Source organism: Carettochelys insculpta, chromosome 14, assembly GCF_033958435.1.
Source record: "Carettochelys insculpta isolate YL-2023 chromosome 14, ASM3395843v1, whole genome shotgun sequence".
Classification (NCBI taxonomy): Eukaryota; Metazoa; Chordata; order Testudines; family Carettochelyidae; genus Carettochelys; species Carettochelys insculpta.
The window spans coordinates 9,709,866-9,729,976 of record NC_134150.1 but is presented as its reverse complement, the minus strand read 5'-3'; the positions used below and the strand labels follow the sequence as shown (position 1 = coordinate 9,729,976).

At 42.7% G+C, this 20,111-nt stretch overlaps 1 protein-coding gene across 1 annotated transcript in view; it reads left to right on the top strand.

Moving 5' to 3' along the window:
- The window catches only part of LPCAT2 (lysophosphatidylcholine acyltransferase 2), a 110,746-nt gene that overhangs the window by 48,002 nt on the left and 42,633 nt on the right, over positions 1 to 20,111 (top strand). Inside the window, exons 7-8 of the mRNA XM_075008329.1 lie at positions 3,379 to 3,413; positions 15,599 to 15,653. Coding sequence (XP_074864430.1) covers positions 3,379 to 3,413; positions 15,599 to 15,653 — 90 coding nt within the window. The remainder of the gene's footprint in view (positions 1 to 3,378; positions 3,414 to 15,598; positions 15,654 to 20,111) is intronic.

The window sequence follows — 20,111 nt, the reverse complement described above, 5'->3', positions numbered from 1 at the left end:
AAGTGCAGCAACACAAGAGTGAGGTTGACTTTAACAGTTCAGAAGCAAGTGGCAGTCGCCCTCTGGAAGGCTGTAATGCCTGACCATTACTGGCCAATGGCAAATCTGTTCCGGGTGGGCAGATCTACAGTGGGGTCCGTGGTGATGGAAGTGATCCATGCAATCTGTCATGTCTCCTCAGGAAGACCATGACCCTGGAATATGTACAGGCCATAGTGGATGGCTTCGCTGCTCAGGGGTTTCCTAATTGTGGTGGGGCAATAGATGGCACACACATCCCCATCATGGCTCCAGACCACTTGGCCTCTGTGTATATAAACAGAAAGGGGTGCTTCTCATTGGTGTTGCAGGGGTTGGTAGATCACAAAGGTCACTTCACCAACATCAATGTTGGCTGGTCACAGAGGGTTTTTGATGTGTGCATCTTCCGAAATTCTGGACTGTACAGAAAGTTCCTAGATCAGAAAATCACGATTGGTGACGTGGAGATGCCTATTGTTATATTGGGCAAACTTGCTTACCCTCTGTTCCCTTGCCTTATGAAGCTCTACACAGGAGCCCTGGACCCCAGCAAGGAAAACTTCAATCACAGACTCGGCAGGAGCAGAATGGTGGTGGAATGTGCTGTTGGCCCTTTAAAAGCAGAGTTCAGATGTTTATTGACATGTTTGGATCTTTCTGAAACTGATGTCCACGCTATGATTGCGATATCTGCTATTTTGCACAACATATGTGAATCAAGGAAGCAGACTTTCACATCCATCTGGAACTCGAAGCAGAGGCCATAGGCAGGGCTTAGTCACTGAGGCAGCAGTAATGAGTCATGCTTTAAAAAATAGCTTAATGAATGATCTATAACGCCCATGCTGCCCATTCAATCTGACATAATGCCAGTAAATCATACCATGTCAATGTATGAATGATTTTACGTGGTGGGAGGGGCTTAAGTTGCAGTAAGTAAAATGCACGCGATGGGCAGCTGTGCCTTCAGCCTTCCGCCAGCCAACCAGTTCCTTCAGCTGCATGTCTGCTGCGGAGCAGGGAGTTTCAGTGGGCAGCTGTACCTTCAGCCTTCCCTCAACTGCTGGAGTTCTTTCACCTACACCTGGCATTGCACTGAGTCCCAGGAGTAACCTCGGGCAGTCATCTCACATGACATCTGCTAACAGATTGCCACATTTCTGTTGGCCACCCGAAGTCTCTTCGCCACCAATTTGTCTCTCCAAATCGCAAGAAGATCCAGAATCTCCTGGTAGGTCCTTGCTGGGGCTCTCTTGCGACCCTGAGAAGTGCTGGGCAGATAACTACCCTGAGCACTCATGATTGCAGTAAATGGCTCATGATGCAACTGCTACCGAAGCGGTGCGATGCAGTGGGCAAAGGAATTTTTTTCATAATGGGCACCCTTTATATTTGCAGGGCTGGGGTCTGCTGAATTCCAATTCAAATTCTAATTCTAATTCAAATTCAGTCAAAACTTCACGGGCTTCTTATGACCTTCTTCTTGTGCACCTGGATAGAGAGCAGCATACAACAAAGTGGCCATACATGGAGGGTCACCGCATAGCTTTGTGGGATACATATGGGACACTTCTGGAGGCTGATCAATTCAAATTATGGACATGGTGCTTCCACACTAGCCTTGATTTGAGATTTTAAATTTGAATTTGACACTATACCCATCCTGTAATATTGATACTTTGTAATCAGTATTACATCTCAATAAATCAAGATAATAGTATTAATTTTGAAGACAGTGACATTTTAATATCGAGCTAACTCCTTGAAATTTGATTTTTATCTTGTAGCATAGACACAGCCTACGACACAGGTAGTCCAGATAGCCTTATGCGGTGTGTGTGCTCTGCAGAGAGGGGCTTGGGGTTTGCACTACATTTTGCTTCTGTTCAGGACCCTTTTTTTTTTTTCTGTAGTCATGCCCAGTATGTACATGATGGTAGAAAGGTAGGAACCACCTGTAACAACAGTTTTAAAAAAAGATTGCCTAAGCTATGATTATCTCCAATGTGATTCTCTACCAGATGATGGGGTAAAGGAAAAAAATATGGACTTATGCCTCCTTTTAGCTTCTTTGAGCTATGTATAGAAGTCCCAAAAGGTTGTTTTTGATATTTGTTTGCAGATGCTGTCTAGAGTCATAGATTCCAAGACCAGAAAGGACCACTGTGATCTCCTACATAACACAGGCCATAGAACTTCCCCAAAATAATTCCTAGAATAAATCTTTTAGAAAAACATCCACTCTTAATTTTAAAAATGTCAGTGATGAAAAATCCACCAGAGTCCTTGGTAAAATGAGCCAGGGGTTAATTACCCTTCTCCTCATTCCCTGTCAAATATTTACACCTTATGCCCAGTCTGGATTTGTCTGGCTTTAGCTTCCAGTCTGGTCTGAAAGACTCTGGTGACTGGAGAACCTTGTGTAAATGGTGAGATCATACATGCCAAAGGAGTAAAAGCAGCATGGTGGGAGAAGATATTCTTAAACTGTTTAAAAATAACATCTGACTGATATTTTGGAACAAATGAAATGCTTGTTGAAGACTGCACATTCACATCCTTTCCATTAGGAAGGTAAGAATCTCAGAGTAAACCACTTCAGTGTTTCTCACTTGTCTTCCAGCAATACCAGAGAAGATAGGACTTCACATTTCTAACATTTCTGTGATGGCAAAACAAGTAGAACTTGCTTCTTAATTAAAACAAACTGATACATTCTTTCAGACTCCAGACTAGCACAGATCACCTCAGCTCCTTCCCCACTCCCAACCCCTTTTTTCATCCTTTTGTAGGTCAATTTTAAAACACTGGAGTGAAGCCATAGGAAATATTGGGTTAGCATAAATGAAAAGCATCACTTTTTAAAGAAGGAAATAGGCAAGACTATTTATATCCATAGAATGGTGTGGCACAGTTAGTGCTGCCATCTCAAGCAGAACGACCAAACCACTCCATACAATTGTTTTTCCTGGAATAGGAGTGGATTATAATTAGTTTAGATCTGAACTAGATTAATCTCTTTGTAATAGCACCTTTAATGGGGCTAGTACCAAATCCCAAGTGAAGGCTTTTAATGGGAGTTCAATAAGAAGCTAGGTGATGTAAAACATCAGTCAGTACAAAACCGCATGGGCAAACTTTTCTGCTGCATACCTGTTTCCTTTGTCATACTGTGGAAATGCAGCTGCTGGTGAAAACATTTGAAAGGTTGTGGATTCCAGTCACGTTAACTTCCTTTTTTCATTATTATAGGACAGTAAAAATCATCATCTTCTTCACCCAATTGTAATTTTACTTTTCCACTGTTACTTCTGTTCTCCCCTCTGTTTGACTTTTCATATATTTCATTTTTTTAAGGATACTGTGACATGGACATGGCAAGGCTATTCATTGTAAGTCTCCTAACCCTGTTAAAAACAACATACAAGAACTTCACCAATTACTGAATAGACTGGTAATGGCAAAACAGCCCTGTTAAATGTATAGAAATACATTTCTTAGCTTTTTGTTGTAATGGAATGTATTTGGGGATTGTAATGACAATATGTAACGGAGTCCAGTGTACAGTATGTTAATGGATGGAGCATTAACCAGGGATTCAAGACTCCCACTGCTGGTTTGCTGGGTGACCTTGGGCAAATAACTTCATCTCTCTGTGCCTCAGTCTCCCCATCTATAAAAAGGAGAAAATGTTGCTAACTTCCTTTTTAAAGAGCTTTGCAATAAAAAGCACTACAGTGCTAGTGCAATAAAAAGCACTATATAAAAGATAGGCAGTGTTCTTGTGCCAACAAGTTTTGTACTTGTTTTATTTTTCTGCTTACAAGCATGTATCCTTTTCCAGTTATATCACCCTGAATTTCACCCTTGGTTTTATTGGTATCAGTCTAGAGAAGGGTCTCTCAAACTTTATATAGTTGGGACCTGGTTTTTTTTTTTCAGTACATATAAATATATATTTAAAAAAGGAATGAAAATGAACACATTTTCACTGTGTATTATTTATTCACAATAATAATATTACATAATGATAATTTGTACATTGTCTAAGGACCAGTATTTTGTTTTCCAAGGACCAGTACTGGGCTGTGGACCACACTTTGGGAAACAATGCTCTAGAGTAATTCCAATGCATTCAAGAGTTTTAAACCAGTGTTCAAAGGGTAAAAGGACAGGAAAACCAGGCACTATTGCAGGTGAATTGCATTTGTAACATTTCCAAATAATTCTTTCCATTTATTCAAGAATTAAACTTTATAAATGCAGAGGCTCTGCCCTGGTTGTAGAGTGTCCAAGAAATATTCTAAGGCTTGAGTGCTTACAGGCTTTGGCATTGTAGATAGATCAGGATGGTTCTCACAGATGGTTTAAAAAAAAGTAAGGTTCTGGATTTTCTGGTGACTAGTAACACCAGAATAATAACTGATACAGAAGAGAAAAATGTTGCAGTTAAATAACTGTGCCTAGATATTGTGAAACGTTGATTTGGTTAGTCTTCTCCTGGCTTTTGCTTTTTTCACGTTACAGAAAAGCAGACAGGGATGTGAAATTCTTATTGTTTCTGTTCCTTTTTTCTTTTTGGACTGTCATCTGTTACCATTGAGAGCAGTCTCTCTCCATCCTCTTTAGAGCCCCCTTTCAGGAAGTTGAAGACTGCTATCAAATCGCCTCTTAGTCTTCTCTTCTGCAAACTAAGTAAACCCAAATCTTTCAGCCTCTCCTCAAAGGTCATGTGCTCCAGACCCCTAATCATGCTCGTTGCCCTCCACTGAACCTTCTCCAATGTGTCCACACCCTTTCTACACTGGGGACCCCAGAACTGGATGAAATACTTCAGATGACACCTCACCAGAGCCAAGTAGATGGGAATAATAACTTCTCTGGATCTGCTGGAAATGCCTCTCCTAATGCACCCCTTTTTGACTACAAGGCCACACTGTTGACTCGTATCCAGCCTCTCATCCACTGTAATCTCCAGGTCCTTTCCTGCTTCATTGCTACTCAGCCAGTCGGTCCCCAGCCTGTAACAGTGCTTGGGATTCTTCCATCCCAAGTGCAGGACTCTGCACTTGTCCTTGTTGAACCTCATCAAATTTCTTTTGGCCCAATCCTCCAATTTGTCTAGGTCACTCAGGACCCTATCCCTACCCTCCAGGGTATCTACTTGACCCCCTTGCTTCGTGTCATCTGCAAATTTGCTGAGGGTGAAATCCATGTCCTCATCCATGTCATTAATAAAGATGTTGAACAGTACTGACCCTAGAACTGATCCTTGGGGCACTCCACTTGAAACCGACTGCCAACCAGATACTGAACCATTAGTAATAGAACCATTGACCACTACCCTTTGGGCCCATCTGTCAAGCCAGGTTTCTATCCATCTTACAGTCCATGTATCCTATCCATACTTCCTTAACTTATGAACGAGAATATTGTGGGAGACTCTATCGAAAACTTTGCTGAATCAAAGTATATCACATCCATTGACATCCCCATGTCTACGGAGTCTCATCATAGAAGCTAATCAGATTGGTCAAGAATGACTTGCCCTTGATGAATCCATGGTGACTACTCTTGATCACTTTCCCCTCTTCTAAGTGCTCCAAAATGAGAATTCCTTGAGGAGTCCCTACATGATTTTTCTGAGGTTGACCTGTCTGTAGTTCCCCAGATTGTCCTCCTTTACTTTTTTAAAGATGGGCACTACATTTGCCTTTTTCCAGCCATCCAGGACCTCTCCCAATCTCCATGCGTTTTCAAAGATAATAGCCAAAGGCTCTGCAATGATATCTGCCAAATCTCTCAGTAGCCTTGAATGCGTTAATTCCAGACCCATAGATTTGTGCGTGTCTAACTTTTCTAAATAGCTCTTAACCCATTCTTTTCCCCGCTGAGGGTTGCCCACCTCCTTCCCATACTGCATTGTCTCATGCCGTAATTGGGGAGCTGACCTTGTCCAGGAAGACTGAAGCAAAAAAGCATTGAGTACTTCAGCCTTTCCCACATCATGTGCCACCAGGTTACCTCCCTCATCCAGTAACGGTTCAACACCCTCCCTGATAACCCTCTTATTGTTAACATACCTCTAGAAGCCCTTCTTATTGCCCTTCGCGTTCCTTGCTAGCTGCAGTTCCAGTTGTGCTTTTGCTTTCCTGATTACCGCGGCATACTCCAGCCATATATTTATAGTCATCTGTCCAAGTTTCCACTTCTTATATGCATCCTTTTTGCGCTTAAGCTCGCCAAGGATTTCCCTTGCAAGCCAAGCTGGTTGCCTTCCGTATTTGCATTTCTTATTGCGCATCAGGATCATTTGTTTCTGTGCCTTCCATAAAATCGCTTTAAAATGCTGCCAGTTCTCCTGAACTCCTTTCCCCTTCATAGTAGCTTCCCAGCGGATCCTGCCCATCAATTCTCTCAGGGAATCAGTCTGCTCTTCTGAAATCAAGGGTCTGTGTTTTATTGCTCACATTTCTTCCTTTTGTCAGGATCCTGAAATCTACCATCTCATGATCACTGCAGCCCAGGTTGCCACCCACTTCTATTTCTCCTACTATTTCTTCTCTGTATGTGAGCAGCAAGTCAAGCTGTGCACGGCCCCTGGTCAGTTCCTTCAGCTCTTGGACTGGGAAGTTATACCCAACATTCTCCAAAAACTTCCTGGATTGTTTGTGTGCTGCTGAATTGCTCTCCCAACAAAAGTCTGGGTGATTAAAGTCTCCCATGAGAACCAGCACCTGTGATTTGAAAGCTTCTCTTGGTTGTCTGAAGAAATTCTCGTCTACCTCACCTACCTGATCTGGAGGCTTACAGCAGACACCAAACACGATATCACCTTTGTTGCTTCTGCTTCTAAGCTTAACTCAAAGACACTCAACTGTCTCTTCTCCCTCCATGAATTGGAGCTCTGAGCAATCATATTGCTCTCTCATATAAATCGCAACTCCTCCTCCTTTTCTCCCTTGACTGTCATTCCTGAACAGTTTATACCCTTCCATGACAGTTCTCCAATTACGTGAGTCATCCCACCAAGTCTCTGTTATTCCAATCACCTCATACTTCTTTGACTGTGCCAGGGTCTCTAATTCCTCCTGTTTGTTTCCCAGTCTTCTTGCATTCGTGTACAAACACCTCAGATAATAAGCTGATTGACTTACTTTCTCCTTTTGTTTTGTTTTGTTCCAGAGCATCTCTTCTATAAATTATACTAAACCCTTGTAATTACACCGTAACCATCAAGACATTTCTTATGCCAATTATTTCATGTTTCCTAAGAGGTGATAATGCTGGAAAAGAATTTCCCAAATACATTTAAAAGAAAATAAATGGGTGCCAATGGGATCTTCAAGAATTGCATATCTGGATCCCAAATTTATTTAACAATAGCGTAAGTAAAAGAGCTGTGCATAAATGTTTAGAAAATGTGTTGCAGAGAAGGATCTTTAAAAAGAACATGATAAACTAATTGGATATTATATCTTAATGGAAAAGGACAGCATGAAATGGTGTAAGTGGGTATAAACAGGAAAAACTAAAAACGTAGACTTAATACTTGCATAACTGAAAATGTGATCAAACCTTTTAAAGCTTCACTTCTTATTCAAATATGACATCAGTTTTAAACTATAAAGGTTGCATCTTCAGATTGATAACAGAATAAAAAATAAATCCTCCAGTGGGGCCAGTTAGTAAACCAGAGAGTATGAGAACTAGGGATGTAAAATCCTATTTAAATGCTAGGTTTAACTGGTTAGCTGATTAAATGGGAGCGGGAATAGCTGGGGAGGACCTAGGGGATGGAGGTTCCTCTGGCTGTGCTGGAGCACCCACGCTAGTGGCACACCAGGGACTGGGACTGCTGTGGCCAGGCTGAAGTACTCCTGTTTATGGTGTTAATTGCTCTCACTTCTCTTTCTGGCACAAACCTTCATGTCACCTAAGAACTTAAGATTTGCAAGAGTAGATATGAGCACAGGGGATACATGATTGAAGGACTCAAGCACACTTTGACTATGACTACATTAGTGTAGCGATGTCCAATAGGAATTCAAAGATTGCCACACGTGTACTTGTTGTCTTTCCATATTTGCCACATACACACACGCACTCTAAATAAATGCCCTCCCTCTCCCTCAGAGCTAGGCACTCCCAGCCCCCTACTAAATAAATGCTCTCCCCCAAAGCCAGGCACCCCCACCCTCTCTCCCCACTCTGAATGCCATCCTCCTCCCCCAGAGACATGCACCCCCAGCCCACCCACCCCCTTCCCTCCCGTGCTCTAATTGAATATGCCAGCAACTCACCGGAGCCACTGCTGCTGGAGCCACCATTAGAGCCAAAGCCACTGGGGCCATGCCAGGGCTGCAGGAGCTGCACAGGGCAAAAGACACAGGAGGAGCTGCTGCCACCATGCACTTGTCACACCAAGTGGTGGGGCGTGTGTGCGGAGCAGGTGGAGGGCGCTCCACGTGTGGCTGCAAGGAGCTGCATTTTGCCTCACTGCAGTGTCTAGTTTGCCACATGTGTTGAGTGGCTAGCATATTGGCCACCACAGTGCTAGAGGGTTTTGTCGACGAAGCTGGTGTTGTGTCAACAGAACCCAGGGAACATCTAGATTCCCAAGGTGTTCTGTCTACAGCAAATTGACAGAATGCAGCACTTTTGTCAGCGGTATTCTGCCTTTCCCACATGAGGGAGAATGTTTCTGTCGACAGAGATCTGTTCACAAAAAGCTGGTCAGGACATTCCAGGAGGCCCTCTGTCGATAGACAGGGCTTCCAGGTTGGCCATTTTGATGAGAAAGCAGGTGAGCGATCCAGCAACTCTGTCAACAGAGCAGATTGCTTTTCCAATCTGCTTTGCAGTCTGGCTGCAATCTGTTGACAAAAGTTTTGTCAGAAAATCACTCTAATCTAGACCTAGCCTTTGAGAGGAGATGATGAAGGGAAAAGCCTGAGGATAAATAGGGAAGAGTAGCAGGAAATGAGAGCAGAGATAAAGAGGTGGTTTAGACTCTGGTTGCATCTACACTATGAGATAAATTTGAATTTAAGGCAGTTAGCTTGATATTACCATGTGACTATCTTCACTGTAAATACCATTAGCTCTGTTTAGGGAGCACTAATATCGAGATCACAATATCACAGTTACCTGATGGGTATAGCGTCAAGCTCGAATTCAGAAGTTCGATTAAAGGCAAATGTGGAAGCGCCACATCTTAAAATAATAGCATCTAGAGGTGTCCCATATGTGACCCACAATACCCCTCACCGCTCCACTCTGGCTGCTGGTCTCCAGTTAATTGGGTAACAGGAAGATCGTGAATTTGGCTGTGGTTTTATGTTTGTATGAGAGCCTGAGGAATGTGTTTCTTTCTTTGCTATTAGCAGAGTGAGTGCATCTACCCATTACAAATAGCCCCTGCAGGGAGTTTGTGGTTCTGTCTCTACACTTATTTTTTTCTGCGCTGCCTGGCACCAGCCACTGCCCCACCACGCCACATGGGAACAAGGCTGTTGTGGGGGTCATGCTTGTGTAACACACCGAGAAACTTCTTCTCGGCACTTTACATTTGTGTGCGAACCCCTTCCCTCTCCCACAGGCACCATGCAGTTTGGGTCTTTCCCATCCTCTGCCAAATCACAAGGGTAGCCCCCAACCCATTAAAAGGATGTCCCTGCTGTTCAGTGCTGACAATGCTGCCAGGCAGCACCATGTCATATATTCCAACCCTTGGAGCCCTAAACACACTCAAAGATATTCGGGGGCTTGCTGCCACTGGGGAGAAGTCTCCCCCGATGGCTAAGATGTTTGGGGGCTTGCTGCCACCATAGGGACATGTCCTCTGGCAGCTAAGGTACTTAGGGAGGACCACTTCAACTGGCCCCCAATTAACACTCCCAAGCTGAAAGCATGGGACCACTGGGGCTTGCCGGGGCCAGGGGGAATTGTCCCCTAGTAGCTAAGATAGTTGAGGGGCTTCTTTAGCAGCCGCAGACCACAACACCCGCCCCCCACACTCTGCCAAAAATATTTTCTGGAGCTTGATGTCCATTGCAGACACCTGGTTTTATATTTCAGTTATATAATCTTTTTGCTAGTATCTGCCATCTGTCTTCATGCTTTGACCCCCTCAGAAAAACAGGGAGGAGGAGCTATGTGAGATTCCACTTGGCGTTATGAGTTCAGTGTATGATATTTCACTGTCACCTAGTTGGCAATGTCTGTATAGTGTAAGGGAAAGTCAAAAATTCTTTTTTTCTACACTTTTCTATCCTCTTTCTTCTAACTTTAGAACACAGTCAAAGCCCCTGTATTATTTTCAGGGATCCCATGCAATGATTGGAGGTGGGACAGCAATGGATGGCCAGTTGACAAGACAGTTCTTGCATGGAAGCCTTACAGTGTACCGGAAAGTCAAAGACTCTGCTGATCAGCAACTCTGTTTTCTGAAAAACTTTCCTATCTTGTCTGTCTTCACTCTTTTCGGGTCCCTGTATTATTTTAAATAAAGTCAAAAAATCTTTTTCCTGAGACTTTCCTATCCTCTTTCTTCTAACTTTGAGGGTCCCTGTATAATTTGTAGGGATTGGCATATTTTCGGGGTTTGGGAGGGGAATGAGGAAAGTGCGATGTGGGAAGATGATGTCAAAGACCAGTGAGCATACCCACAATGCTATGGGGATGAGGGAGCTGTGGGATAGTTGCCCACAATGCACTACTGCAACAGTTGATGTTGGCCAATTTGAGTGTATATGAATCGACTTTGTGAGGAGCACTTGGGAGGTGAGGATGGTCAGATTCGAACTTAAGAATTCCAAAGTTACAGAATCAATATTAATAAATTTTGAATTTATTGCATAGTATAGATGTAACCTCTGTAAGCCCTTGAATGAAACCCTTACTCCATGTGTGTGTGTCTTAACTATGGGATAGGTGCTTAATTTTTTTAATTATAAACTCAGCTGTTAAAATTCATAAGAAAGGACCAGCAAGCCCTCCCACTCCGCCAGTGCTTCTGTATCTCAGAAAACTCTTCCAATATGCAATAAAGTTGTTTCTAGGATTCATCATTTACTGTATTCAAAGTTACAAGTAAAATCATCTGTCTTTCAGCATGAGAGTGCTAACAGAAAGAACACTTTTGCAGTCAAAGGTGGAAGTGGTTAACCATACCTCATTTCCCAACTTCCCCCATGTTAAAACTTCATACTGCCTTTTAAAGCATTCAAGACCCAAAGTGCATGGATGGTTTCTTGTTTAATGTTTAGATGCTAGTGAAAATGTGCAAAATTCATACAAACTCTTAACTAATCTTCCCTCTTCTTGTAGGTGGGAGGTCAGTAGATATTAGCTCAGTTTTCATGTGGAAGAATGAACACACAGAGATGAAATTACTTACCTAAGTTCATATAAGTTGTAAGAGATAGACCTGAGGTTGAAACTCAAGATTTCCTGTTTGCCAGCCAGTAAGCTTCACCTCTCGTCGAGTGATAGATTTTAAGGAGATCATCTAATCTGACTTCCTTCATAGAAGAGTAGGACTGGAAGGGACCTCGAGAGGCCATCGAGTCCAGCCCCCTGCCCTCATGGCAGGACCAAGCACTTTCTAGACCATCCCTGAAAGCCATCTATCTAACCTCTTCTTAAATATCTCTAGTGATGGAGATTCTACCACCTCCCTTGGCAATTCGTTCCAGTGTTCGATCACCCTGACAGTTAGGAACTTTTTCCTAATGTCCAACCTGAACCTCCCCTGCTGCAATTTAAGTCCATTGCCTCTTGTTCTATCCTCAGAGGCAAGGAAGAACAAGTTCCCTCCCTCTGCCTTATGACACCCTTTTAGATACCTGAAAACTGCTATCATGTCCCCCCTCAGTCTTCTCTTTTCCAAACTAAACAAGCCCAATTCTTTCAGCCTTTCTTCATAGGTCATGTTCTCTAGACCTTTGATCATTCTCGTTGCTCTCCTCTGGACCCTCTCCAATTTCTCCACATCCTTCCTGAACTGTGGTGCCCAGAACTGGACACAATACTCCAGCTGAGGCCTAACCAGCACAGAGTAGAGCGGGAGAATGACTTCTTGTGTCTTGTTCACAACACACCTGTTAATGCATCCTAGAATCATGTTTGCTTTTTTTGCACAAGCATCACACTGTTGACTCATATTTAGCTTGTGGTCCACTATAACCCCTAGATCCCTTTCCGCTGTACTCATTCCTAGGCAGTCCTTTCCCATTCTGTAAGTGTGACACTGATTGTTCCTTCCTAAGTGGAGCACTTTGCATTTGTCCTTATTAAACTTCATCCTGCTTACCTCAGCCCATTTCTCCAGTTTATCCAGATCCTTTTGAATTATGACCCTATCCTCCAAAGCAGTTGCAACCCCTCCCAGCTTGGTATCATCTGCAGACTTAATAAGTGTACTCTCTATGTCAATATCTAAATCGTTAATGAAGATATTGAACAGAACCAGTCCTAAAACAGACCGCTGTGGAACCCCACTAGTTATACTTTTCCAGCAGGATTGAAAACCATTAATAACTACTCTCTGGGTACGGTTATCCAGCCAGTTGTTCACCCACCTTATAGTAGCCCCATCTAAGTTGTATTTGTGTAGTTTATTGATAAGTATATTACGTGAGACCGTGTCATATGCTTTACTGAAGTCTAGGTATACCACATACACCGCTTCTCCCTTATCCACAAGGCTCGTTATTCTATCAAAGAAAGCTATTAGATTGGTTTGACACGATCTGTTTTTAACAAAACCATGCTGGCTGTTCCCTATCACCTTACCACCTTCCAAACGCTTGCAGATGATTTCTTAAATGACCTGCTCCATTATCTTTCCTGGCACAGAAGTTAAGCTGACTGGCCTGTAGTTTCCCGGGTTATTCTTGTTCCCCTTTTTATAAATGGGTACTATATTTGCCCTTTTCCAGTCTTCTGGAATCTCTCCCATCTCCCACGATTTTCCAGAAACGATTGCTAAAGGCTCAGATACCTCTTCTATCAGCTCCTTGAGGATTCTAGGATGCATTTCATCAGGCCCTGGTGATTTGCAGACATCTAATTTTTCTAAGTAAATTTTAATTTGTTCTTTTCTTATTTCAGCTTCTAAACCTACCCCTTTTTCACTAGCATTCTCTATGTCAAGCATTCCTTCAGATTTCTCAGTGAAGACCGAAACAAAGAAATCATTAAACACCTCTGCCATTTCCAAATTCCCTGTCACTGTTTCTCCCTCCTCGCTGACCAACGGCCCTACCCTCTCCTTGGTCTTCCTCTTGTTGCCAATGTATTTGTAAAAAGCCTTCTTGTTTCCCTTTATGCTTGTAGCTAGTTTGAGCTCATTTTGTGCCTTAGCCTTTCTAATATTGCTCCTGTATGCTCGTGTTGTTTGCCTATATTCGTCCTTTGTAATTTGTCCTAGTTTCCATTTCTTATACGATTCCTTTTTTATTTTGAGATCATGCAAGATCTCCTGGTTAAGCCAAGGCAGTCTTTTGCCATGTTTTCTATCTTTCCTGCGCAGTGGGATAGCTTGCTTTTGGGCCCTTAGTAATGTCCCTTTGAAAAACTGCCAACTCTCCTCAGCCATTTTTCCCCTCAGTTTAGCTTGCCATGGGACCTTACCTGCCAGCTGTCTGCGTTTACCAAAATCTGCCTTCCTGAAATCCATTATCTCTATTGTACTGTTTTCCCTTCTACCCTTCCTTAGAATTGTGAACTCTATGATTTCATGATCACTTTCACCCAAGCAACCTTCCACTTTCAAATTCTCAATAATTTCCTCCCTATTTGTTAAAATTAAATCTAGAACAGCTTCCCCCCGGTAGCTTTTTCAACCTTTAGGAATAAAAAGTTGTCTGCAATGCAATCCAAGAATTTATTGGACAGTCTGTCCCTGCTGTATTAGTTTCCCAACATATACCTGGATAGTTGAAGTCCCCCATCACCACCAAATTCTGGGCCCTGGATGATTTTGTTAGCTGTTTAAAGAAAGCCTCATCCACCTCTTCCACCTGGCTAGGGGGCCTGTAGTAGACTCCTAGTAGGACCTTATCCTTGTTTTGTACTCCTCTGAGTCTAACCCAGAGACTTTCAACCTGTCCATCTCCTATGTCCATCTCCACCTCTGTCCAAGTGTGTACATTTGTAATATACAAGGCAACACCTCCTCCCTTCTTTCCCTGTCTGTCCTTCCTAAGCAGGCTGTAGCCTTCAATACCAACATTCCAATCATAAGTATTATCCCACCAAGTTTCTGTGATGCCAACGATATCATAGTTGTATTCATTTATTCGTGCTCCCAATTCTTCTTGTTTATTTCCCATACTTCTTGCATTTGTATATAGGCATCTCAGGCATTGATTTGGTCTTGCCTCCCAGTTTTGCCCTGGCCCTTCTTTTACTCTCCCAGTGTAGTCCACACTCCCTCCCATTTCAAGTTCATCTCCCAGGTGTCTGTGCTCTCCACTTACCTGCAGGCTTTGCTCCCCTGCCCCCGTCGAACCTAGTTTAAAGCCCTCCTCACTAGGTTAGCCAGCCTGTGTCCGAATATGGTCTTCCCTTTCCTCGAAAGGTGAACGCCATCTCTGCCTAGCAGTCCTTTCCGGAAAAGAATCCCGTGGTCAAAGAAACCAAAGCCTTCTTGGCGACACCATCTATGCAACCAAGCATTCACCTCTAGGATACACCTGTCTCTGCCTGGGCCCCTACCTCTGACAGGCAGGATTGAAGAGAATACCACCTGCGCCCCAAACTTCCTGACCCATGCCCCCAGAGCCCTGAAGTCACTCTTGACCTGCTCAGCGTCACGCCTCGCAGTATCGTTAGTGCCCACATGGATGAGAAGCATGGGATAGTAGTCAGAGGGCCAGATAATCCTCAACAATGCCTGCATAACGTCTCGGATATGGGCCACGGGCAGGCAGCACACCTCCCGAGAGGAAATGTCAGGGCGACAGATGGGTGTCTCCATCCCCGTCAGAAGAGAGTCTCCCACCACCACTACTCTACGTTTCCTTCTTGCAGGGGTGGCAGTAGACTTCCCAGCCTTGGGGGTATGAGGCTTCTCCTCTTCTGTACGGAGGCTTCTTCTCTTCTTCATGACACAGACCAGTTACTCCTGTATTGAGCCAAATAACTTGGGGTTGACTAACATGCAGGAAGGCACAGTCATGATTCACCATGTCTTACAATACATCTTCTGCCTTGTTTAAAAAGTGCTTAGCAAGATGTGAACTTTCTTGTGTTTTATTTAAAGCCAGTGAATCTGTACATATGTGTAAATGCATATCGCATTAGAAAATGTAACAGGTTCTTTTCCCCAAAGAAACTGCAGCATAAATACTGCTAAAATGTTTTTAACTTTAACAGAAGCAGGAACAAGCCCTATGAAGAAGAAAACTTTAGACAGCAGCTCAAGAAAGTTCAGCTCAGGCATAGGTATATTATTGGGGGGCAAAAAAAGAGTAAGTAAGCAAATGGTATTTGCAAGACAGTCAGCTGTAAGTATATTGTTACTTTAAAAAAAAAACAAAAAACTTACCATTTTTTCTGCCTTCCCCAGCAAACAACTTTGTCTGATGACTTTGTGCCAGCTGTTCACCAAGGTAGAAGTTGAGGTAAGGATTGGAGAAAGGTTATTAAGTTTGGATTTTATAAAAACAGATTGTTTCTGTATTTTTATTAGTATCCAACAGGAAGCAAATGTCTTTTGGAAACAAATACAGTTCATGCCTCCGTAGATTTGCTTACTTTACAGGGCAGTACAGTGGGTGCAGCTCTTAATCTGCAGCCCATGTTGATGTCTTTCAATTTGATGAGAGCCCATCCGTAGACATGGCCAACTTGAAAGGGTTTTTGCAGTGAAATCACTATTAAGAGTCAGTGCTCACAACATTTAGACTCATTGGTTTTGAAAAGACTGAACAGGTTATATTACAAAGTAGCTTGTCCCTGCCCTCCCCATTTCTGCCCCCAGACCTACCCCAGAGCCATTCACACTGACTTCCATCACATGGCAGTGCCCGGCCATCCATGTAACATGCTTACACTACTAGTTCACTATAGCTTAAAGTTAAACACTTAAGGAATTCAAAAGTGTGCCTTGTCTACAGAACCTTTTATCTTAATTTTCTTATTTTTATTAACTTCTACAGAGGTGTATCTGTTGAGAGAGAGAATAATAAATGCACATTTCAGATCCTGATTAGCACAAAAATGAATCGCTCACTTCCCAGCAAAGACTTACTAAGTGAGGGACTATCTTACTACAGCTAAATTAATTTAGCAAAAAATTCTATACAACACTTACAAGGAAGCACTATGCCTGGTAAATAGAAGAAAAGTGTTGATTTGGTTGGAATACAGTGCCGTCTCTGTTATTTATTTTCAAAATTTAAGACTCAGCGATGGGTCTCTCGGTGGTTGGTTGTCTCCTTGTTGGAAGGGTGTTGATATTAATATGCATGAATTGCTATGTAATGCAAAAGAAAATGCAAGTATATCCATTGTGTATTTGTGTGGAGATATGTGGGCCTAATTCTTCTCTCAGCTACTATGGTTTTACACAGGAGTAACTCATTTGACTTAAATGTCTTTATTAGATAGGTAGAGAGAGAAAATAGTTAACATTCTATTCAGTTTTTTCAAAGCACTATTACAGTCTCAAAACTTAATGCTAGTCAGCCTGTAATAAAACAAATCTCCCCTCAGATTCTAAAATTATAAGAATTAGATGCGGAGTATTTCATTAATATAGATCTCCCCCCCAACAGAAAAAATTAAAAAATTGAATTAATAAATAAATTAAAATAAATTAGACATTACCATGAGCTTCCATATATTTTTATATATAAATGCACAGCAATGTACCAACTGTATTTTGTGAATATATTGGAATATGTTTATGATTAATTGTATATGTTACACATGAAACAGTTACGCTGAGAATCTGATTGACAAGCTTACTGCAAAGTGCATACCTGGTATATAGCACAGAAGGGAAAGGGCAAGCCCAGAATATGTTAGGGAGTTGCTTTCATTACTTGAGTGAGTTTATAAAGATTTTACGTGACTAGATGAGAGCACTTATTAATCATCAGCTGGAAATTAATTGTGCTAGCCCCTGTCGCTGGATGGGACAAATTAAATCAAGACATCTTAAGAGTGTGGGCAAGTCACATGCAATGAGGGTTTGTCTCCGCTATGCTGCAGCAATTGATCCACCTGCCGTTGATTTATCATGTCATCTTAGATGTGATAAATCAATCCCCAAGTGCTCTCCCATCAATGCTGGTACTCCGCCAGGACAAGAAAAGTAGCCAGTGTCTGTGTGAGAGCAGCCTCCACCAACCTTACCACACACAAGAGGCCGCAGTAGGTACTTAGACTTCAGTTACACTATAGCTGAAGTCATGTAGATTTAGATCAGTGGCCGGGGTTAGTGTAGACAAGGAAAAAGTCTCAAACATCACTCTTGCCTTTGGAGAAGGTAGAGGTCTTTGGAGAAGGTAGAGGTATTGCAGGTCTCAGCCAGTGAAGAGTAGGTTTGCTCTTTCATACCAAGGTCTGTGACACAGACCAGCAGGCTTATGTGGATCAGCCATGTCTGTGGTTTATGCTCTTGGATAGTTCAAATGTGTTTTGACTTCATCCTTTTTGCATGTCTGCAGTCAAGGATTATGCACAGCGTGAACAACTGTAACTGCAGAGGGTGTCGGTGCTTTGCTTTGCTAGCCCCAGAGTTAACCACTATTTCATTCAGGAAATATGGAGGAGGAGTTAATTTAATAACGGGCAGAGTGGTGTGGGACTCAGAGCAAAGGGTATATACGTGGGGGGGTCCTCAGGGATCAGCCCAGGGATTTCCATGCCAGAAGGTAAGGCCACTTGTACACCACTCATCTGAGAGCACACTAGCTAGGAGTGAGTGGCTGATGGTTACAACCACTTGAAAAGACGCTCCCGGACAGTAAGCCAGTGTAGTACTGCACACAGGCATAATGAAAGAGATGGCTTGCCAAACTGCAAAAGAAAATTTGATTGGGCTGTGTTTCCACAATAAGAACATACAGTATCTCACATATTACAGATGACTGACCTATACGTGCAGACACCATTATGTGGCAAATTATGTAATGAATGCAAACATCAGAAGGATTGAAACAGGAGTTGTGCATCCCTCCATACTGTCTGTTAATTTTCTATGAAAGTTAACTGTGTTCACATGAGCCAAGCCCATGTTCATTGTCCTCCTGAGGGCTGCCTACTTTCTACTAATACCAAACCTATCATAACTTGCCCTGACCCTGCTCACTCTGTGGCTTGCTTTCCCCACCCTCACGCACTTCCTTCTTTTCACTGGGCTGGCTGAGAGGTTGGAGGTACAGTTCCAGCCAAGAGTGTGGGTGCTAGGGTGGGACCAGAAATGAGTTTAGGGTGCAGGAGGGGACTCGGGGCTGAGGCAGGAGGTTAGGGCACAAGGGTGGGAGGGCACCAGTTGGGAGTTTGGGCTTTAAGCTGGAGCTCGGGGCTTGGGACGCAGGAGGGTGCTCCAGGGGGCAATTGAAGTGTTTGCAGAGTGGGATGGAGATCAAGGGGGAGGGCTTGCATGGGGGTTCAGGCATGCGAACTCCAGGAACTACTTTCCTGGACACACCAGCATATCCCCCATATGGCTCCTAGGTGGAAGCATAGCCAAACAGCTCTGTGCACTCCCAGTGTCTGTGGTTACCATCTATTAAGAGCTGGAGAGCTGGCACATGAGGCAGGGGCAGCATGTGAAGACCCTCGACTGCCCCTGTGTGTAAGACCCAGGGGCGGAACATGTCACTGCTTCCCAGAACTCTGCAGGTGATGAGCAGGAAGCCTGCATTAGCCCTGCTAAGCCAGAGACCGGACTTTTAATGGGCCAGTCTGCTGACCTGAGCTGTCATTGTCCTTATTCAACCAGGCATTCCAGGCAAAAAGCAAGACACACGGCAACCCTAGTCAACAGGTTGTGAAGAATCACAGATGTGAACGCTACAGTTGTTGAAATCCTTAAAAATAAACCGTTTTAATAACAAGAGAACATTATTCTCACTCTTACGCAAATTCACTCATTTTTCTCTTACGTTTCAGAATAAAGACTGACTTTTACTGTGGTAATAGATGTATGCATATTTTTGGTGATGTGCTCGTAATTTAAAATGCATTCTGTAAACTAAATTACAAAGTCCTGACTTTTTGGTAATGCCCCACCCATTCAGAGAGCTGAATATAATCTATAGTGCTTCTTACTTTTCTGATAAATTATTCCAATGCAATAACCTTTCTTACAATTTAATAATAAGCCTATTCAGTGTTTTGGAGTCACAAGCTTTCTCAGGGTTATCTGCAGGCCACCTTGTTCCCATAAGAACCAGAATTTGCATTTGGATCTTGAATTAGTTGTAAGTCTTTAAACAGTCAGCTTCAAATAAGTTTAATACATATACAGTAAACCCTCAAAATATGCAATTTCGAGTTGCACTTAACTTGAGTGCATATTAACGCAAGTTAAGTGCAGCTCAAAATCCTGCTTCCCCAGGCCCTGGCTCAACCTCCCTGGCAAGATTAATTTGAGTTTAGTCAGCCTCTTATTATTTTTTCTGTGTATTTATTTTGTTCACATTCCAAAAATGGCAAACATATGTCGTCTCTTTCATCCTGAAATAAGGCCATTCATCATTTCTTCTATTGGAAGGATTTCTAATCATTTATTTCTCCTAGTCAATGTCTGGAAATTTGCCTTTTTCCAAAAACAAGCTATAGAATACCATTACTCAAATTTTTGAAATTTAACTGCAGCATCAGTGTGTTTCCTATAGGTTAGTATTAATACAAACTGAATTTAAATTGTAATACAGTACTAGGTACCTAGGTGTTAAGGGCGGTTTTAAAAGTATATACAGTCCTTGAGAGCTAAATACCAGAGCTCATTCCTAATTTTTGGAAGAACTATAGGGAGATACACCTCTCTCATAGAAGTGGAAGGACCTTGAAAGTTTAGTCCCCTGCACTCACAGCAGGACCTTTCATCATCCTTGGCAGTTTTT